The sequence below is a fragment of the Mesocricetus auratus genome, unplaced genomic scaffold, assembly GCF_017639785.1.
Source record: "Mesocricetus auratus isolate SY011 unplaced genomic scaffold, BCM_Maur_2.0 Super-Scaffold_100025, whole genome shotgun sequence".
Classification (NCBI taxonomy): Eukaryota; Metazoa; Chordata; class Mammalia; order Rodentia; family Cricetidae; genus Mesocricetus; species Mesocricetus auratus.
Window position 1 is genome coordinate 5,631,581 of NW_024429206.1, and position 21,947 is coordinate 5,653,527.

General features: G+C 54.6%; 1 protein-coding gene and 1 long non-coding RNA gene across 2 annotated transcripts; one reads left to right on the forward strand and one right to left on the reverse strand.

The window, feature by feature from the left end:
- The first annotated feature begins 1,455 nt into the window (after positions 1-1,455).
- LOC110342605 lies at positions 1,456-15,950 on the forward strand. Its single transcript, XR_002384731.2, has 3 exons — positions 1,456-1,505; positions 4,525-4,640; positions 15,195-15,950. It is a non-coding gene; the product is annotated as an uncharacterized LOC110342605 (long non-coding RNA).
- Positions 2,767-20,519, reverse strand: Foxn4 (forkhead box N4). The gene is made up of 10 exons (XM_040731561.1): positions 20,058-20,519; positions 19,386-19,474; positions 10,686-10,831; positions 8,922-9,046; positions 8,726-8,851; positions 8,391-8,518; positions 7,781-7,877; positions 7,001-7,208; positions 5,276-5,668; positions 2,767-4,398 (listed from the first exon to the last, which is right to left on the reverse strand). The coding sequence occupies exons 1-10, from the start codon at positions 20,214-20,216 to the stop codon at positions 4,142-4,144; spliced, it is 1,728 nt and encodes a 575-aa protein (XP_040587495.1). The 5' UTR covers positions 20,217-20,519; the 3' UTR covers positions 2,767-4,141.
- Between the last annotated feature and the right edge of the window lie 1,428 nt (positions 20,520-21,947).

Sequence of the window (21,947 nt, forward strand, 5' to 3'; positions counted from 1 at the left end):
CGAAGCAGAGCAGTGGGAAGTGTGACCAAGGATGTTGACTTCTCCCTGGAACCTTCCAAGTCCCAGCCCTGTGGCCTTCTGTCAGCCGGGCCCCAACTCCTAACAGTGTCACAGCAGTGTCACAGTCTCCCTTCATAGTGCCAGCAGCTGGGAAACAAGTATTCAGGGTCACACGTCACAGAGGCCAGCAGCCTATATCCAGGCCCCTGATGCTCAAGGCTTTGCCCAACGTCCCTGCCTCTCTCCCATCCCTCTCAATTCTGGTTCAGTGAAGCCGCTCCCAAGGCTGACCCAGCCTGGTGGAGACAGACCTTCCCAGAGGCAGCCAGGCTCACCCTCATTGTGAAGGAGACTGTGGGATGTCCATCCTTACCCCGAGGCTGAGCTGGGGATGGCTCTGGTTTCTGCTACCCATGGATCTGCCTCACTGTGTCAGCAACGTGCCTGGTGGATCCTTGTGTTCTTTGCCTTGGAGTCTCCCTCCCTCCCTTTGATTTGTTCTTAAATTGAGCAGGTTGCTTGCTAAAAACTCGGTTTAGCTGAGCAAAATGGTTCATACCTGTCATCTCAGCACTGGACAGCCTGAGGCAGAAGGTCCAAAACATAAATTGTCCTTGGTTTACTGTCTCATTCAGGGTCTAGAGAATTATATCTTTAAAAAAGATTTATTTTTATGTGCTCTGAGTTTTTTGCCTGCATGTATATCTGTGTGAAAGTATCAGATGCCCTGGAACTAGAGTTACAGACAGCTGTGAGCTGCCATGTGGGCGCTGGGAATCAAACCCCAGTCCTATAGGAAAAGCAGCCAGTGCTCTTTTTTATTATTAATTTATTTTTTACATTCCAATCCCAGTTCCCCCTCCCTCTTTTCCTCCCACGCCCTCCACTCCGCCCTCCTCTCATGTGCTCCACAGAGAGGGTAAGGCCTCCCATAGGAAGTCTACAAAGTGTGTCCCATCATCCAGTTGTGGCAGGACCAAGGCACCTCCTCACCCCCCACACCCTTGTGTCTAGGCCGGGCAAGGTGTCTCTCCATATAGAATGGGCTCCACTAAGTCAGTTTGGACATTAGTGTTAGGTTTTAGCCAGTGCTCTCAACCGCTAAGCTGTCTCCAGCCCTGAGAGTTGTATCTTATCTAGGATACTAAGGGCCCAGGATTTACTAGTCATCCACAAGCTTGCCCAGGTGTACTGGTTAATTGTCATTTTTCTTCAGTTTGACACAGGCTATTGTCATCGGGGGCAAGAGGGAACCTAATTGAGAAATCACCTCCATCCAGATGGCTCATAAACAAGTCTGGGGAGCATTTTCTTGATTATAGAGGGAGAGCCCAGCCCACCAGATAGTCAGGTGGTCCTGGGTTCTATAAGAAAGCAGACTGAGCAAGCCACGGGGAGCAAGCCAGTAAGCAGCACCCTCCGTGGCCTCTGCATCAGCTCCTGCCTCCAGGTTCCTGCCCTGCCTGAGTTCCTGTCCTGACTTCCCTGGTGACGGACAGTGACCTGTAAGTCAAACAAACCCTTTTCTCTTCCAGTTGCTTTTGCCCGTGGGCTTTATCACATCTACTGAGAGCAACTAAGACACCAGGCTTCCATGTTTCCTCAGAGACGCTGACCAGTTCCAGGGGTGGGAGCATCAAGGAAGCGGCCACTGAAGATGCGGGGGGGCGGCTCAACACCCCTCAAGCACAGGGGAAGCAGGGAAAACAGTCCCCAGAACTAAGCTGACGCCTCCTGTCTTCCATCTGCTGGCAGAGCGGAGGGCTATACCGAGGGACAGGTGGGCCCAGCTCAGGGAAGCAAGATGGGCAGGAGGCCACTGAGTTGCCGTAGGTTGTGTTGGTTGCTCATTTGGTCTCTGTCTTGTCCTTCAACTAAGACTTGGAGACCTGAGGCCTGGCATCATGCCACAGGACTGTCTGAAGAGGACGTACCTACCAGTCCACTTCCAACACTTAGCAGGTCTCTAGCCCTTCTGTAGCCCCCCGCAACTGCTGTTGGGAGAAGGGGCAGGTATCTAAACACCCAGGAGTCAGTCCTGGGGGAGGTTTGTGCCTCTGTAAGTCAGTGGATAAATGGGACCTGGTGCTGCCCACTAGGGCACCTCTGCTTACTTAGCTTCTCCAGACAGCCCCAGGCTACCCCTACGGCACCAGTATGATTGTTTTTCTGTAGTTTAAAGTGCCAGGTTAATCCCCTCACTGAAGTTTCAGCGGGCTAAGACCATGTCAGTGGGAACATTAACTAGTCACAGTAGTGGCTGGGGACATGATGCCTCTGTGGTTGAGCCTGTGTCTCAGGGTATGGCTAATTGAAAAACCACAGCGTCGGGTCCCAGGTGCTCCTTACTTGGGCTTGTCCAAACCACATTTCTTCACCAGCAAAATGGTTAATTAATAAGCCACGGCCTCCCCAGGTGCTGCATGAGCTCATGGTGGTGACCATCCCTGGCCTGGCATGTCGTGGGTGATGAAAAGGTGGGAACAGCCCCACAGGAGCCCGAGGGTGGCGCATGAAGACTCAGTCCCCCTCCCGCCCTCTCCGAGTCACCGCTTTAGGAGTAGCTAACAGTTGTCTACAACTCATTCCCAAGATGCTACCTGCCAAGTGCTCATTCTGGGGGGCAGTGTGCCAGCCGTGTGAATTTCATTGATGACCCCGCCCTTAGGCTCAGATTCGGTGGGAACATGGTGTCAGAGGACCCGGTTCCTGTGCTGTGTCGTCCGTCCGTCCCCTCCCCCCCCTCTGTCTGCACTGAGCCACACGGCTGCTGTTAGCCTTTATTGACAGTTACTCAGTACTACACTTACAGAGTCTGGGCACTGCCCGGAAACAGGGTTTTAACACTTAAACAACACGACCTATTGAGGGCCTGGCACACACAGCAGCTGAGCAAGCCTGGCCAGCTGGGCTAGCCTGCACCATCTGGGGGGGGGGAGAGAGAGAGAGAGAGAGAGAGAGAGATCCACCAGGTTCTAGGTAGGGGATGGCCTTGAACACAAGGTCTCACAACGCCCTTCCAGACAGCCGGCCCACCAGCTGATTCTTCTGAGCATTGGGCTCTAGGGTATGAACCCCCAGATGTGGGGTCAGACATCAAGGTGGAAAAGGACAGGTGGCCCCCACCCCCACTCTCCTGCCTGCAGAGCCCTTACTGGAAAAAGCAGCCATGGAGCAAGAGAGCAATGCAAGAACAGACACAGGGGAGACGAGGCAGCCGGCTCCAATGATACTCCACGATGTACGCTGCACAGGGTGACGGCACTCCGGGGCTCACATGGTCCTGTCGCAAATGTTCCAAACCTGGCACAGACAGGTCTCTGCCTTTTCCTCCTCAACCCCACAGGCCCTAGAGAAATCCTCTCCAAACTCAAGGCTAGGGAACCTCCCCTTCTGGGTGTCCCCAGGAGTGGATGCGAGCCATGGCTAAAGGCTGAGGAAAAGATCTGGCCTGGTAGGAAAATGGCCAGGTGCTTCCCAGTAGCAAAAGAGCTCGCTCATTCTCTGAATTGCAGGGCTGTGGGGGAGGGGCCGCTGCCCCAGCAACCTGGAGATGCGACTCGGGTCACTAGGGAGTTAGGGTCTCTGAGTGGTGGGGACTCTGCCCAGAGTTTCATTCCAGGGACCTCAGCTGGGGTCACAATAAATATAAATAAATTTACACAAGGTCCCAGTGGTCAGCACGCTCTGGAAACTCCAGGAGAAAAGGGCAGGAGCCAGTGCAGAGGTCAACTGTCTCGCCTCCAAGGCAGGTCCAAGGCTGGCCAGGCCTTTCTCCAGCTTTGGGTCACACTCTGAGGCATAGGCGAGGGTCCTCTCCTGGGAGAATGTGTATGCTCGGAGCTTCCCCTCCTGTGTCTCTGTGACAGGCCACTGTGTCCCAAGGTGGGTCGCGGACCATCCAGGGCCGGCCAACACCAGGCTAAAAATAACCAGACCTCAACATGGCCGTGCCTGTGTCTCAGGCCCTGCAGGAGAAGGGGAGGTCGGGTGCTTGCCACTCTCCCATACTTCTGATTTGGGTGCCCCAGAAGTGTCCTGTGGTGGCGTGGGGGGAGCAGGAGGAACTAAGCATTGTCACTTTTCAACCAGCAGCTGGGGACGCTGTTGGAGCCACAGTGCCTTTCTCCAGGCTGGTGGCTCAAAGTAGAGCTATGGGCTTATTTCCTGGAGTACCCAGGTACTGAACAGAGGTGGCCACTGCTGGGGCCATGCTGTCTGGGGTGGAGTATGCAGCATAGAGACCTGTCACCTGCACATCAGGGAAGGACTGGTCACCGCTGCCAGACACGGGGGTCAGGCTTGGGGCTCCCAGGTCACAGCCAAGTGGGGAGTCTCCGAAGGCCCCCAGCGTCTCCAGGCTAAAGCTGTCCTCCTTCACCTCTTCCCAGAGGTTACCTTGCAAAGACAAAAACATTTGGGTGAGCTGGCTTAGGGTCAAACAGCCCTGAGTTCAAATCCCCTTCCTAGAAAAAGAGGCAAAGATCGTGCATGTGTGACATTCAAGGCCTTGTGTTTTCACAGAGTGGAGGGAAGGTAGAATTCTAACTCTGGTCGTCTCCTGCTGCTGTGTGTCCCTGGGGAAGCACTTTAGTCTCTGAGCCACGGTGTAAGAGATGATGGAAACGCCCACCTTTGAGGTAAGGCGGAGACGGTGAATGGAAAGAATTTCATTCTCGTTGGGTGAGAGGAGGGACAGGAAGATGGCATGTGCCTTTCGACTGTGACAGAGCTCTCGGCTGACTCCCCCACCACCCGATTCTGCTCCCTACTGAGGGACAGGACACAGCAGGCACATGCATGTTAGGGGTCGGATGAGTTGGGAGCCTTCACCAAAGCACATAATACCCCGGTTGGTTCTTGGATATGTCTATCCGCTTATCCACTCACCCTTGACCTACTGAAGGGGGCGCTGTGCCACAGTGTAACCCCCCCCACCTTAGCATGCATAGCTTTGAAGCAATTACTGAAGAAAGTTTGAGGCAGTAGGCTTAAATCCTAGATTTGTCACTGAGTAGCCAGGGGACCTAGGCTGGTAACTAGACTTCTCTTTGTTTCTGTGTCCTCATCGGCAGAATGGGGTCCTGAGATGCCAGGGCCTTGGGGCTGTGGCAGGTGATGCCTAGGAAGTGCTTGGTTGGTATACAGCAGGTGCTTTTTAAGTGTTCAGTGGGTGGGGTGGTTGTCATAGTGATGATGCTAAGTGCGGGCAGACTGCTGCTGGGCTCCCATCTCTGTCCCCAACCCCGTCCAACCCCCATCTCTTGCATCTCACCCTGTAGAGCAAAATCCATGATGCTGGGGTCCAGGGCATCCACCTCCGTGTTCATGTCGGTGCTGATGTTGAGGAAGTCCCCAGGAGGCCTGCCCATGGATGGCTGGGGGAGAGGCCCTGGGCTGAGATTGGCCAGGGCATGAAGAGGTGGGGTCTGGGCTGGTGCCGGGGAGTCTGGGGCCAGGTGTGCCTGGGGTTGGACCTGGTGGTGCAGGGGAACTGATTGCAGGGACAGGGTCATCAGTGGCTTTGGTGGGAGTTGGGAGATGCCCAGGCAGCTGCGGGCCATGGCCACCGTGGTGGCGTGAGTCAGCATAGGGGCCTCAGGTTCTCCTGGCTTGCCAGGACGCCGGCAGCTTTCTGGCCGGTCTGAGATGAGCTTGTCCAATTCCTCTGCAGACAAGTAGGAAATGTCACTTAGAAGCCCCTGCTGTCACCAGGCCCTAAGCCCCTGTGCCACCACCCATGTGAGTTTAGCAACCATCTTAGACCGTCTCCTCTTTGAGACTGCATGATACATTCCACACAGGGTTGCTATGGAGATATTATGCCCTGCCAAGCCATTAAAAGGACTTTGAGGAACAGGAGTTGTCATGAAATCCTAATAGCCCCTCCCCTGCAGGTAGGACCTTACAGCACAGACCTGTGGCCCTAAGACTTAATGAACTCTCACCAGTCCCTGAGGGAGCTGAGGCAGGGACAAAGGTCCCAGGAGACAGCCAGCCAGATCATTAATGCCTGTGGAGACCTCCCTACTCTGTGTGTAGAAACACTGGACATCATTGCTACCGGCTAAGAGCTGGGTCTCCTCCCGTGACAATGCATACAAGCAAAAAGCAGACATCACCCTTCTCTAAAAAGCATGCATATGCGTGTGCACCATGGAGCACGTGTCAGGGCCAGAATACAGCCTCGGGTGTGGCCCTTGCCTTCTGCCTTCCCTGAGACAAGGTTTACTGGGGCCAGCTCGCCCTTCTCTACCATCCGTCTTGCCAAAGGAGCGCTAGCATTACTGATATGTACTGCCACGTCTGCCTTTACCTGGACTCTGGGCATCCAAACTCGAGTCCTCGCACAGCAGTATGTACCTTTCCTACTCAGCCATCTCCCCAGCCCCGGAAATCACTCCTGTTTGGCTGTTGCCTTTGTCTCACAGGAGTCCTGGGATGATTGCCACGCTGAGCCCTCCTGCCACTTTCTGCCAACACCCTACTCTCTGTCACTCAGTGTAGCATTGCTGTCCCACCCCAGCCCTGTCATTTGAACCTGGAGCCTCCACTCTGGCTAGACTGTCTGGCTAGTGAATCCCAGAGATCCTCCCATCTCTGCCTCCCCAGGACAGGGCTCACAGACACGTGCTGCCAAGCCCCCACCCTGGCTTTTACATAGAGTGTCTCTCTGTCTCTGCCTAAAAAAAAAAAAAAGCCAGATGCTCTGTATCTGGAGCTACAAAAAGTCATGAGTAGCCCAAAGGGTGCTAAGAACCAAACTTCTGCCCTCTGTAAGACCGGGAAGTGCTCTTCACTGCCCGGCCGTTCTCCAGCCCTCCTATTATCTCAAACACCCATTCCAACGCCATCCTACAGCCGTGAAGTTAGAAACTGGGGATGGCAGATTCGACAGTCTTTCCCATTTCTCACCAGGTCCCTGCACTTGCCAGCTTCTAGACAAGGGCGGGAGCCCTGGAGGCTGGGGAGGAGGTGGGCGTGTGAGTCAGGGGCTCACCCGGGTTGGCCATGCTGCGGTGGATAGCCGCAAGGTCCTTCCTCTTCCACTTGTGCATCTCCTCCTCCATCTTGTCGATGCGTGCCAGGTTCAGGGCCCACAGGCAACCCTTGCGTGAGGAGCCACTGGACTTGGTTTCCACCTTCTCGAAGCATTTGTTCAGTGACAGGTTGTGCCTGACCGAATTCTTCCAGCCGTCAGGCGCTGTCTGTGGGGACACATGGGTACCCAGTAGACTCCTCAGGTGACCTCCCTAGCCATTGTTTACCTGTCTGGAAACACTCAAACTCATGCCTCTCAGGGTGGGACACAGGGAAGTCCGTCTACAATACAAGCTGTGGAGATGAGAGGGGAGCGTGGGGAATGGCACCCCAGAGGTCCTCTTGCCTTGGTATCCTGGGACCTGTAGTTGGACCACAGCCCAGGCTTCAGAAATGTCCCCCCTTCTCTCCCACTGGGTAGGGATTAGGGGAGACTGATCCTGGTGGTTATGTAGCTGCCCAGTAAGTTCAATGCAAATCACTTTCAAATGCTTATACTTTGTTGCTAGGCAACCAGATGCCGGGACCCAGTTCACCCAACCCATGTGTTCCAGCATTTCTACTTGGGATGCTGTCCAGGCATGAGATCCTGTGATCTGGGACTCTTGGCTGCCTGTTGGTCTTTGGGTTTGAAGTTTACAGGGTGGCTCAGTTTAATGTAGAGGAAGCCCTGGATGGTGGCGGTGCCGGGGGGGCCGGGTGGTTCCAGCGCTACCCCACCCTGGGCCAGAGCCCTCACCTTGAAGTAGGGGAAGTGCTCCTTCATGAAGCTGTAGATCTCACTCACAGGCAGGCTGCCAGTCTTGCTGTTCTTCAAGGCCATGGCGATCAGACAGCTGGGGCCAGAGATGGGGCCCGCAAACAGCTCTCAGGTGACAACCTAAAGTCCCTCTACCTGTACCAGCCCCGCTACACTCCTAGTGTTAGCTCCCTGTCCACACTTTTCCTGGGCCCACGCCTGTCCCCTCCCTACCCTTGTCCCTGCTCAGCCACAGCAGTGAGCTGAGAAACTACTCTTGCTCTTTGACCCCCCCCCCACCCACTCCCAAGGGCTTTTAGACTTCACCCAAGGTGCTTTCTTCCCCACCCCACCCTTGAACCCCAAGAAACATGCTCCCTCTTCTGTAACTGACTTTTTAATCTGAAGAAGTAGGCTGGAAGAGGCCAAGCCATACAGCCTGTGAAGATGGAGAACCAGCCTGAGGCAGGGTCAGCAGGCCACATGCCAGCCCCTCCTGAGAGTGGGTCCTACTTGGGGGTTTCCCTTGGGAACCAGATCACCTTTCCTATCTGCCTAAGATGCCCCAGTGGCAGCCTCTGTGCCACCCTTCTGGGCAGTCAGACCTCACCTGTAGGAGTAGATGGGTTTGGGATAGTGTTTGGGGTGCGGCTCCTGTGATGAGTGCGCTGCCATGTGGGCCTGTGGGTAGGAAGGCCGCGCTGCGAATGGAGAGCCATAGAGACCTGCAGGAGGGCACTTCACAGGAAGGGGCAGGGCCAGGCAGCAGAGAGAGAAGGGCGGTGAGACAATGGGGAGGTGAATTACAAACCCCAGCCCGGTTCCTAACTGCAGGGACTTAAACACAGAAGCTGTTCCCATGTCCCCAGCAAGGCACGAACGGTGCCAGCACCATGGGCACGGCACGAATGAGTGCAGGATGGTCTATCTCCGAGCCCCTGGTACCTGCTGGGGCCCTGGGGGCAGAGGGAACTGGAGTTGGGTGGCAGGTGAATACAGCTGTGGCACTTCCGGTAGGCCCGATGGTGGTGCTGACTGTCCTCCTATGGGGAACTGGTTCATCTGCTCAGCCTGGAGGGCAAAAGACAGAAGGTCAGGGAGGAACAGTCATCCGCCCCCTCCTTCCCAGCGTGGCACTTACGCTAGCTCTGTGGCTGCCTATGGGGCCCAAACCCAGCATGCCTCTGGGGGCCATGGCAGCCTGGCCTCGGAGCAGGGGACGTGAGGCTGCACCCACATGTAGGTCTGCTGCTCTGGCCAGAGCACCTGTAAAAGGAAGGTCAGGATGGTGGCCACAGTGGGAGTGGGGGCCGCCTTCCACCCCAGCACCAGGCATACAGCAAGCACCTCCAGACACTTTTCTGGAATGTGGTGGTTAGCAGTGGGGTTCCTTTAACCTGTATGATCAGGTGCCAGCCTCAGTGTTCCCTTTTCTGCTGACCCCTCATCTATTTACAAAATTGTGGTGGTTAAATGAGATGCTGCCTACCAGGCGCTTAGCACATGATCGGGCAGGTGATAAAATCCTGATTAATGTGACCCAATAATGACAATGACGATAGACTACCTTGGTTCCTGTCCTTTATGAGCTAAAACACCAATTTATTGTTCATCTCCTGAAAGGCTTCATGGCTCCTTGAACTCTAGATTTAGATACAAGTGCTTTTGTCCCCTCTTCTTCACTGAAGCTCTGCTAGTCACCCAAAGATTAGCCCAAGGACAACAGATGTGCACCTGCATCCAGTGCTGGGCCTGTGACAGACATTACTAATCCATCACAGATTCTCATTGCACGGCCTCTAATCAAGTAAAAGTGACCTGCAAAATGCTGCTAGGCTCTGGCTTATTTTACCATGTACCAAACCTCAACAGCTTTAAGATGTCTCCCGTATGGACCACTGGCAATACCCTGTAAGAATAGTTCTGCACACATTCCCTGAAGATGAGGAAACTGATCGAAGGGGCAGGCGCATTCCAATGCCACATAGATGTCTTCCAGAATTCTAGATTAGAGTTAGAAAACTGACCAGCAGGCCAAATCTGGCCCATAGTCTGATTTGTCAAGCTTTATTGGCACACACCTATTTGTTTACATATAGTCTGTGGCTGGGTTTTCACTGTCAACATCAATACCAAATAGCTTCAACTTATACCTTATGAATTAAAAAGTCTAAAATAATTTATTTCCAGCAAAGGTATAGCAGAGCACACCTGTAATTCCGACACTAAAGAGCTGAGGCAGGAGGATCTAGAGTTCATAGCCAGCCTGGGATATTTAGGGAGAGCCTGTCTCAAAAGTAGATATTTCCTGGTCCTTCATGGGGGCATACGTTAGCTGCCTTTTGCTGTGCACATTGCTCAAGAAAACTTTGCCTGCAGAGCCGTCCTGCCAGACACTGATGCCCACTTTGCCCTGCTCTTACATGGTGATAGCTTTTCTGCCACCATTCTCCATCAATGCTGTCTTTGGTCCACTTCCTTTGATTATAGCTCCCTGTCATTTATGGAGCACCTACTAGGTGCCAAGATTATCTCAGAATCTTCTACAACAGAGGGCAGTACACTTGTTTTCTAAAGGGCCAGACAGCAAAGGCTTTAGGCCTTGCCAGCCGCCTGGCCTGTCATCTTCATTTTCTTACAATCTTCAGAAAATCTAAACCCCACCTTAGCCCTTGCAAGGATGGGGCCTCAGCTTGCATCTGGCCCACCATGAGTTTGCTGACGGCGTGAGGTGTTGGAGATGTCCCATGTGTTGTCTTCTCCAGGGCTTGGCAAATCACTAAGGAAGTGTGGGCCTGTTCCCATCTTACAGATATGGACAGAGAGATCAGACAGAGGGACCTCTCCAGGGCCACCCAGCAGGCTGAGGGCAGGGCCAGGGGTCACCTCCTCCCCTTGAGCCTACCTGGGTGCGGCTGTGGCACACTGGGGTTGCCCAGGTCTATCCGTCCGCTTGCCATCTGCTGCAGCCTAGGCACGTCCACGGCTGTGAGCCACGACAGCGACTGAAGGTCTCCAGGGAGGTCATCGTCACCCATGGTTGGCAGGAGCCTGTTCCAAAAACCAAAGCCTCAAAATACAGAACTTCTTGAGTGCCCCCATCATGCCACAGTGGACAACTCCACACCTTGGATCATTTGGGGGATCACCATCCAAATGTGGGTCCAGTGAAAATAGGGTATAAAAATCCCTTCAAGCTGGCCATGTGAGACACAGGAGACATCTGTGAACCCCATCTTTAGCCTCCAGCCTCTCTGCAAAGATGCCGCACAGCGCCTGCCTCAACACTCTCCAAACGGCCAAATCGAAATTTAAAACACTTCTGGTCTCAAACACTTTGCCTGGGTATATGCATAGTGTGTCCCCTTTTATTTATGGTAAGCTGAGGTTCAGCACAGTGAGTCCCTTGGTCAAGACCACTCAGCATGGGACAGCCTGCAGCCAGGGCTCTTCACTGTGGCCCAGGGAGCCCCTGGAGCCCCACAGGCCTACAGTCCTCAGCAGGCCAACACATACATGGAGTACACATCCATTTCTGCAGGAAAAAAAGCTGTGCTGTACAAGGACCCCAACTGGGGGGATGCCTCTGGTATCCCTGAAGTCCCATGTGTCATGTGGCCAACAGCTTTGTGGTGGCATCTTGTGTATTCTGTACTGGGATGCCCATACTGCACCCCAGCACTATCTACATCATCAGTACCGGGAGCTGTTTGCTCTGTTGCCAGGAGACTGCCCACACTGGAGTTCAAGCCGTTGTGAGACAGGGTCTCAGAAAGAGGAATGAGGAGGACTTGTGTCCTAGAGCCACAGCCTCTAGGTTCCTCCACATCTGTGGGGGTTGCCACTGGCCTGTCATTCCTTCGCTCACATTCCTGTCACCTCCAAGCTCACCCTCTCCTCTTCCATCTCTGTCCTCTTGTGTTTTGGAGCCACAGTTAGTGTTGCCGTGAGTACCACTGCTCAGCTGTCAGAGGCCTGGGACATCAGCCCATGAAGCCGCTCTCAGGTGACTATTGGCTGCCTCGGCCATTGGTTGCCTCACAGAAAAACAGGGCCTGGAAATCATTTGAAAACTGGCTGGTCCGTGTCAGTGGCAACAGTTGGCCCGGCTGCTGTCCCCTGGTGGCCCATTGTGCCACAAACGACTGTTGCCCCTATGGCACGTGGCTCCCATTGTTCCCCGTCTCGATGCTATTGTTTCTGTGGTTTCCTGAGTGCCACCCCTTTGGCCTGCTCATAACTCATCTGAGTGACAGTCCTGGCCCTGGCCTGGGCCACGCCATCTGTCTCCTAGGCCCCCAGAGACTACGGTGTGAAGGGAGGGGCTGACCCCTCTCTCGTCCTCACCCCACAGCCAGCAAACCTCCCAGGGCCGGCTCTGCGTAGGACTAGGGAGATGGAGAGGCGCGCCTCTGCCATCGGGTTTCACAAGGCAGGAACTCTGCAAGGCTCCAGGACGACAACATGGACTAGAACCTGCCAGGGGTGAATCCAGGAAGCAATGCACACAATGGTGGAGGCTCAAGCTTGGGGTTCTAATCCCGGTCTCCCTTAAGTCACTCAACCTCTCTGAAAACCACAGACAACTGTCACCGTCACAGGACGCTTTAAGTGTCAAGCCTGTGAAACACTGAGCAGTACCTGGTTCCCAGCACATGCACTGATACCATTTCTTTGGCAGCCGTTAACACCAATGTTAGCATCGCAATTAAGAATAGCCAGGCTCAGAGCCAGTGAACACACACCCAAACCACTGTCTCTAACCCCTTCCACTCATTGAGACACCTTTAAAGTTAGGCCCTAAGCTGTCCCCATTTTCCATATGGAGAAACTGAGTCCCTGGTCTGTCTGTCCCTGTGCCATGGGTGCTTCACCGGAGTGGAGCAGGTGCTTGGTGGGCTTGGTGCTGTCCTGGTGGCGGCCTCCTTTCCTTGCATTCTTTTGTCCCTCCCGTGCCTCCTGCAGCCACCACCATGTGCCCAGCTGCCACCTGCTCAGCACACCCAAACACTGCCTGCGTCTGCACTTCTGCCTTTGCTGTTCCCCAGGGGCCTGGCCCTTTCTTGTCCTACTTTCCCAAGACCATCCTAACCGCCTTCTGGGTATTTCACCTAGGATGCCCCTCGCAGGTCCCCTGCCTGCGCTCTAAGGTGGTCCAGGGAAGCCAGTGTCACAGGGAGACATCCACACTATGACCCCAACTCTGCCAGGACAGGGCGGGATCATGAGGGTTCCGGGCTCCTCGGAGAGGGTTCTTCCTGTGTCTGTGGACAGCCGTGTCACCTGTGCCTCAGCTCAGTCACCATCTGCCGTGAGTGCTTCCCACTGGTCCTCCGTAGCTCACCAGTCTACCCTTAGCCCTCCGGGGGCTCGCTAAAGACCCAGACCCCGTGTGCAACCAATGCAGCCTTTATGTGCCTGCATGGCTGGTTGAAATAGGCTGAGCCCAGGTCACCCACCCTAAGAAAGGCACAAGAGTGACAAGTCAGTCCTTGGCCCTGCTGGAGCTGCCCTCTTCTCTCATGAATTCCTTGTGTCGGAGCACCAGGGTGGCTACAGATAGCAGAACACCTTACTTTACAGATGGGGAAACTGAGGCTGGCACAGTAAAGGTCCCTTTGCATTCAATTGAGGCAACAAGGACTTAAATCTGGTTTCTGCTGTACTTCGCCTTTTCTCCTGAGCCCTGTTCTCCATTTTGGGTTTTTTTTTGCTATTCATTTTAGGGGTCCATGATAACCCCTGCTGCCTCAGGCATGTAAGAGGCCATCTGCTCCTTCTTTCCCCCAGCCCCTAGACAGAATGTCCATCTCTGTGTGCCAGCCCTGCTCAGCCCAGCCAACCCTGCTGCGTTCCCTTGACGGAACACTGGAAGGAGCCCACTAGCTCCAAGCCTTGTCCCCTCCTCTCCTTAGCATGCAGGGTACCAGGGACTGATGTGTGGGAGGGCAAAGGAGAATGGACTGTCCTGACTGTCCAGTCCAGGAACACAGCAGGGTACCCCTCTTCACAGCAGCACAGGGCCCTCCAGACTTCTTCCCCACCAATCCCTGCATCTCCCCATCCAGAAGGCACCGGGTGTTCAGCCTCGCTTTTCCCCGGTGCCTCGTGGAGTGTAAACTATGGGCCCAGGGCACTGCTACAGGAAAGGAGTCCTGATTTTAGGAGCTACCTCTGGCTTCCTGCCACCAGCCAGAACGCTCGATCCCTAACCTTGGTTTTCCGAACTGTAAAGTGGGTACGAAGAGTGACGCCTCAGACCCACAGAGTGGTTTGGAAGGGTGACGGAGAGGTGGTTTGGGATCAAGAGGGGGCAAAAGCAACAGGCAGATGGGGAGACAGAGAGCAAGCAGCTATGGCCAGGCTCAGGAGTTCCCGTTCCCTCTACTGGACACACAGGAATGAAGCTGAGGGCAAGGGAAGCCTGGCCTGGCCCTGGGGCCTCGTCAGTCTGTTCACGGTCTCTCCTGTTCCTCCGTGAGGAGCAACCCTGGGGTCGCATGCCTGCCAACTCCAGGGGGGCAGAGAAAAAACCACCCAAGAGCAGCTCTTCCGACCCGCGCCCCTCCCCCACTCTCCTCTGCACCTCTCTGAGTTTCTGTCACTGACTGACAGACTCTGGGATGAAGTCCTGGCCCCGCTCTTCCTGTGGACCCATCTTGTCCCATGACCACCTTCCCCCACCTGATTACCATGTCCCTGCTGCTCATCCGGCCACCACTACACCAGGTTTTTGGATCTGGGACTCAGGCACCTGCAATTAGTGATCACCCCGTGTCCCCTCTTACACATCTTCAGGAGTTGAGTCAGCCTTTGGCTGACTGACTGGGTGACCACACTCTGACCCAGGAGTGGTGTGTGTCGGCTGCAGGGACACTGCAAGTCCCTGGGTAGGGTGGAAGTCACTGCCGTGGTCTCCAGTGACTCTGCTGTGTTTTCTCTGGGGGCCCCGGCCTTCTGCTTGCTCACGGCGTTTCTGGGTAACCAGGCCTCCCTGTCAGGCGCCGGTTTCTCTGAACCCCAAAGAGTCAGTCCTATAGTTGCCTACAAACCTCCATTCTCTTGGGCCCCGCTAGAGTCCCCAGCTAAGGCAGGCACCACCCAGGTTTTTTGGGGTCCTTGAGGGTTTAGAAGCGTGAGGTTAATACAGGAGTGGTGCCTCGTGCTAGGTACAAGCGATCCCAGGAGCCCCCACTATCTGTAGTGGGTTAAAGGGACTTTGTCTCCTCTGTAGGAGGAGCCACAGCGCCCAACACAGGTCTTGCTTGGCACACAGTAGACACTCAACATAAATGCACCCCACTTTCCAGATGTTCAACTCTTACTCTCTTGGGGCCCAGCAGGGGTGGGAGACCCAGGTGTCCCCCATGGCAACAGCTCACCCTGATCTTACAGCCTCCTCCCTACCCCCCAGTGCCCCCCATGACTGCGGCTGGTGAGAAACTGTTACATCTCCACAGACCGTTCTTGTAGCCAGTCTCCAGGATTAAGATTCTGAAGGCCGTGTTTACCCAGCTCACATATCCTTTGTAATAGCTTTCAGAACGGTTTACAGAAAAAAAAATTAAATGCTACTTAGCATGCTCAGAAATTCCCTGAAAGACAAGAGTACACTATGCTGTCATGTGACTTGGGGGGAGAGGATGGTGCTGTTCCCCTTTAGAACAATAGCTGGCGTAGAACTGTGTGTGTGTATGGAAGGACGTGTGTACATTTGGGGGTGGGTAGCATGACTGGACTCCAGGAAGGCTACTTCTTGCCTATGCAGTAGCTACTGCAGCTGGGCTGCTATTCAACATACTGAGGATGGAGTATGTAAAGATGTTAGTATCCCCTGCTAGTCTACCCGCGAGGTTCCGGCTGGTGGGTGGTGATCCACCTGCACACACAGCGAGGGGACTCTTCAACAGTTACCCATCACTATGCAATATTTGTCCGCTCACCCATCCACTCAGTCAACCCTGAACTAGCCCACTGAAGAAAACTCTGCCTACTCTGCCCACTGAAGAAAACTCTGCCTACTCTGCCCACTGAAGAAAGAAAACTCTGCCTACTCTGCCCACTGAAGAAAGAAAACTCTGCCTACTCTGCCCACTGAAGAAAGAAAACTCTGCCTACTCTGCCCACTGAAGAAAACACTACCTACTCTGCCCACTGAAGAAAACTCTGCCTACTCTGCCCACTGAAGAAAACTCTGCCTACTCTGCCCACTGAAGAAAACTCTGCCTACTCTGCCCACTGAAGAAAACCACTGTGTGTGTGTGGGGGGTGGAAGTGGGAGCGGGGGGGGGGGCACTTCCTTTCCCCAGGATCATTTCCTTTTTGGGGGCAGACCCTGACATCTTGGGAAGTCAATGGTCAGGGCAAGGACTCCCCGTGGAGCACCATGAGTGGGTGTGGCCTGAGAACACACCAGTGAGTTTTCCTTGCTCATCTCCCACTCTTCGGAGGGAAGGCGCTGGGTCTGACCTCTCTGAACTAAGTTCCAAAAGTTGAGGCATCTGCTCAGGGTTTTTCCCCCCTCCTTCCTCTCCCCAAATATAAGCTGTGGGCAAGCACCACTGTCCGTGGTTTTCTTGTCTTTGCTGGAGTGGGATCGTCTCTGTAAGGATAACAGAGGAGCACTTGCTGGGACCGAGAAAGCACCTGGTAGGTACTTTAACACCCCATTCCTCAGCTTCCCTCCTACCCTCTGAGGTAAGAAGAAACCCAGCTAAAGCTAGCAAAACTCAAGGCTGCGCTGGGACAGAGCTGTTCCCTGGCTGCTCTGGTGTCAGCCACTAAGAAGAGGGACGGGCTAGCGACCGCCGCTGTCTGGCTTCCACCACTGACCCGACAGCTGCCCCAGAACTGGGCGGTTGGCTGCAGTCAGCAACTCGCCCTCCCGGGATGTGAGCATTGAGGGTTAACTAACGGCCAAAGTAGCCCCAGGGGGGATGGAGCACCAGGCAGCTGCTTGTGGCCTGCATGGGGGCCCCAGAGGTGGCTGGATTCACAGCCTACAGATCCAATCCTCAGAGCGGTCCCTGGAGACATAGGAGTGCAAATGAGAGGCCCATAAACTTCTCCCGCTGTTATTCAGGGAGAAAAATGGGAGTTGTTGGAAGCAAAGCAATTACAAAATTTCCCTACCAGGAGTAGGCACTATCTGGAACTGGCCCACCGCCTTGTCTGCCTGTAGCAGGCATGACCCCGCCCCACCCCCCATCCCCAGGAGCTTGCTGATTGGTCCTCAGGGGTTCCATTTGAGAAGAGGATCAGAGACAGCAGTACCCTGTGTGTGTGTGTGTGTTCGCACAGTGGTGAGGTAATGTGTTCTTTACCTGTGGGGGTGTGGGGCTAGGGGCACGCTGACTATGGGGTGTGTGGCAGTTTCAGGGTTGAGTTCCCATTCGGCCTGTCATTACCAGACTGGCACAGGAAGGTTGCAGAAGCGGTGATGGCCTCAAGGGGGTCTCAGCCGCTGCAGTGAAGGTTAAGGTGTTCTGCTGTCTGGGTGCTCTAACTGTCCAAGGGCTGGGTCTGGCAACCTCTGGATCTGGAGCTGACAGCACTGGGCCTGCTTCTAGACCTCACATGCCAGCTGGTCATGAACAGGCTATACCTGCCACCCCCACAAGGGCGCTCTCTGTCTGTCTTCCCCTGGCTTTCGAACTGGACAGGGCACGGTGCGGCAAGCAGTTTCTGGGCTGCGCTGGCCTGGCCGTGTAGTCCAAGCCTCATGGGCACCTCCATTAGATGGCACGTGTACAACCCCATCCCCAGATTCCATCTCCACACTGCCCGCAGCCCCTCCTTGGTTCTGACGCCCACAGAGTCCATCCAACACGGCTAGGTTGGAAGCAGCAATAATGACTGGTTAAGCAGCCCGTGCTCTGCAAGCTTTGCCGTTAATCCCCGTGGCAGCCTAATTGCGCCCATTTAAACTTTTATTTGGGGGAGCACGCATATCGAAGTACATGTGTAGAGGTCAGAGGACAGTTTTGTGGAGCTGCCTCTCTCCTTCCACCTTGTGCGTGGGCTCTGGGGATGGAGCTCTGTTCACCAGCTTGTGCCACAAGCACTTTTATCTACCAAGCCAGCTCACTGACACCCCGGATCTGCTCACCTTAAGGACAGAAAGTGACCCCTCAGCAGCAGGCCCAGGAATTACCATATATATGTCTGTGCGAGACTGTCATATGACAGTCTTTGTCCATCCTATTCCCTTTCCTGACCCTTCTATGGAGGTGGGATCAGAACCCATGCCTTGAGCTCTTATCTCCAGCCCTGGGGAGAACTGGCTCTCTCAAGGTCTTGCCCTTGGAGAGCAACGGTAGCGTCAGGCACATGCCAGGCCTGCTGGGTGTCTGTTGATTTCATAGTAGTTTCTATTGTCCATTGCATTAAACCAATGAGGGCTCAAAGGTGATATGGCCCAGGAGCGTCATACCTCGGCAAGTGGCCGAGCCAAAGATGGATGCTTGGCTGCCACAGCAACCCCATACTGTGGGTGCCATTTATCTCCATTTTACAGATGGAGAAACTGAGGCTTAGGAAGTGCCAGAGAAGCCGGAATTACCCAAGTTAGAAATGCTCCCACAGACTCCGCTCGTGATTATTTATCCCTGACAGCAAGAAGGACACCCAGGGGTCATGGGCTATGCGATGCTGGCCTCAGTTTCCATACCTGAGTGGTGGGCTCAGCAGAGGCCAGGAATGACAGGTATAGGAACTGCCTTTTCACCTGGGCCAGGTGCTACATACACCCACACACAAGCACACGTACACACACACACACCCCAAAATAAATGAAGCCCTTTAAATCCTTGGCCTCCTTTGTGCCCACAAGCAGCCTTCTAATTGGAGGCAGCTTGCTGCCTCAGCAGGCACTGCTGGTGCCACAGTGGCCCCTGGGCCAGACAGCCCTGGGTAAACAGGGTTGATCTGAGGTGACAGCCTGCCCTCCCAGGGCAGCCCCCACCCTGGCCCCACTCCTCCACCAAGACATGGTGCTGGCTTTAGGGCCCTGGGAACCAGGTCAGGCTACTCCGTCTCAAGGAAGAGAGGCTTGCAGGGGACCTGGGCCATTCCTTCTCCTCCTCCTCTCCCTCCCAACTGTGTGTACTTGACTGAGCTCCTTTGGGCCTGAGTTCTCTCACCTGTAAAAAAGGTTTCGTTTTGGTTTGGTTTTTGACTGAACCTCTCATGGCTGTCCTTCAAAGAGGCAAGGTCCACTAGGCTCCCCACCCACGCCTGAACTTTGATTTTACTTGGGCTTCACTGCCCGTCTACTTGGCCCATAGAGCTCAAAAGAGATCCTGTGACCACCTAAATTGAGCAGCGTCATTTATTTACGCGAGGAGGAAACAAGACCCAGAGGGGGCAATGGGCTTGCTAGAGCTCACACAGCCGGGCAAAGAACTCAGAGGGTTGAAGTCAGTTTTGGGGGCACATTTCCTGGAGCCCCTGCTAGGGTCACCGGGTGGGAAGCACCAGTTGCCGCTGTCACCAGGCTGCCCACAGTCTAACCCAGGAAAGACTGTCCCTTGGAAGGGACACTGCAGAGAGATCCACTCTGAATTTGAAAGTTTCTAGCATTCAGCACACAGACAGGGCCCCTCACCTGTATTCCTGTGGAGAGCGATGGTGACTGAGCCCGGAACTTCTTATCATTCCTGACATTTTGGGCAGGATGTCACTTTGTATCATCTCCTTAGAGGGGGGGAAAGTTCCCATTAGCATCCATGTAGGCAGGGCAGAGACCCACAGCCTCCCACAGTCGGAAGCCACTGACAAAGGGTCGCAATCCCAGGAAAATCCTACAGGAGTTTAAGAGCCAAGTGAGGAGAATGGGTGAAATTCCAAGTTCTTTCAAATTCAAGGAGGAGGGGGAGGGGGAAGCCCCTAAATGGAAATGTCAAGCTTTGGAAAGCCCTGGCAAAATTGAAATCCGAAGGACTCGGTTTGCTTCCAAGCCCCATTCTCCATCGCTATTCAGCCACAATCAGCTTAAAAATGCGATCATCAGAAAAGTGGGATTTAGTGGGTCCGGGAACCATCCCCGGGGTTAGCGCCCTGGAGGAGACTCCAGGCCAGGTGCTGGAAAACCAATCCACGCAGTACGCCCTGCACCGCGCTATCTACCCGGCCACCCACAAACACGGCATTAAATAAGATTCCCGGTCCCCCCTTTAGTCCTCCAAGTCAGGCCTGAGCAGGCGTGGGAAACTTCCAGCCTCACTGGGGGCCTCCCGTAGGTCGGACGGGGCTCACAGCAAGGGTTGTACCGTGGTACCTGGAGCGGGTCCTGGGTGCGCTGGGGGCGGTGCTGGGGGCGGTGTTGCGGCAGGGGGGGACTCCCTTGTGCTCGCCCCTTGCTGTCCACAATTTGGCCGCCGTCGCAGCTCGAACCGTTTTTAAATTTCCCTCTCTGGAGCTGTCCAGCTCTGAGCATGCGCGATAGTGTGACGGGGGTGGGGGGTTGGGGGGCTTTTTTCTTTCCCCCTCCTTTTCCCCAGGGGTCAGTTACGGGGCAGGGTCAAGGGGATCTCAGCGGGCGAATCCGAGCAACTCAGCCTCCTGCGCCCCCCGGGACTCCCGTGCTTGGGGTGGGGTGGTTACTGGGGGAGAGACACCCCTCTTCCAACTTTGCGAGCATGCGTGCGGGGTGATGGGCAGGGCTGAGATGCAGATGCTGCAGACAGAGGAGGGCAGAGGAGGAGAGAGATGCGCACTGAACTGGTCCCCCACCTCCACTACCCGGGGAATGTTCCGGGCCACCTGTGGCTCCGAGAAAGTTGAACCGACACCACACAGAGGACCTGGAGCTCCACAGGCCGTTGGAGACAGTGGCCCGCCAGGGCTCCCGCGTTGCTCTGCGCTCCGCCCCTCTCCCGCCGCGGGAAAGGTGGCGGGCAGTGCAGGAGGCCCTCGGACAGGGTGCGGCAACTCCACACCTCTCTGTAGTGTCGCTCGAGACATGAAAGGGCATAGGGCCCTCTCCGCTTGGGGATGCCCCCTGCCCCGTACCCCCTTGCGTGGGCTCGGGTATCACTGCTGGCCCACGGGACAACTACACTCTGCGTGCGCTCCCGCCCAGCCATTCCTGATTGTCCCCATGTTGGGTGTCCTGAACTGTGACCTTAAGTTCAGGTTGAGCCCCGGCTTCTAGGGCTGAGTGTCGGAGTTTCAGTCCTATCTAGTTCATGTCCCCACCCCACCCCACCCCCAAGACACCTGGCCACAGCTTTCTTGTGGCACCTAAACGATTCCTCCCTTATCCTCTGCACAGAGTAAATATGTGGACTTGGGCTTCATTTCCAGAAGTTGATCCCAACTAATAAATTGGAAAACTTATTCGTTTTCCTCTCTTTGACGGGCCCATGGACTTGGGTTGGTTGCAAAGGTGGACGAAATTGTTCACATGGTCTGTGTTGCTTTGACCGTCCCCAGATGGCGAGGACTAAGTCACCTGTTTGGTTGTATGTATCCCAAGCGTTTGTGGGTGTCTTAGCTTCCCTTTGAGGTAATCCTTTTCTTTAAGATGGGATACGGCTCCTTAAAGGGTCTGGGAAAGAAGTTCTGTGTTCTGAAGGCTGGTGTGCCCATTAGCAATTAAACCTGTAGATTGTTAAAGGAAAAAGGGCCAGGGGTGGAGAGGGAGGGAGAGAGGAGGAGGAAGAGAGGGGAGGGAGGACAATACTGTCTTTGAAAACTCTGGCTTCACTGAGTTTTGACTGGGAACTGTCATCATTTTAAACTAAAGAACAGAAATTTGGAGCTCGTTGCTCAGAGATCAGTTGGAAGAAATAATGACACCCAGACAACACTGTTAGGATGATTCGGAAACACTTTGATAAAATTAATGTATCTCCTCCCTTAATGGCATCTCTGGTGACATTGGAACCTTGGAGGGATGAGCTGGGGACAATTATTCTTTAACAAGTGTCAGGGCTGTTTCTATAATCAAGGGGAGTTGAGGCACTTGGGCTGGGGGAGGGGACCCATCTTGAGCCAAGGGTGACCAGCGCTAGGCTGTCTTTCTTGGTTAAGTGGAAAAGGACACAGTCCACCTGTCCCCACAGCTTCCTGTGTGGGGAGGGGACCCCAAGCCTCATACTGAGTCTGATTTTGCTGGCACACTTACGATTCTCAACAGCAAGAGCCCCATAAGGCCTCACAGACA

Bases quoted from the DNA above. Each gene is read 5' to 3' on its own strand.
- Foxn4 (XM_040731561.1), bottom strand. From the start codon at position 20,216: ATGCTCAGAGCTGGACAGCTCCAGAGAGGGAAATTTAAAAACGGTTCG. The intron at 19,475-20,057 runs GTACCACGGTAC...CCCCCCTCTAAG, and splicing joins GCACCCAGGACCCGCTCCAG to GAGATGATACAAAGTGACAT. The intron at 7,878-8,390 runs GTGAGGTCTGAC...CTCTGGCCCCAG, and splicing joins AAACCCATCTACTCCTACAG to CTGTCTGATCGCCATGGCCT.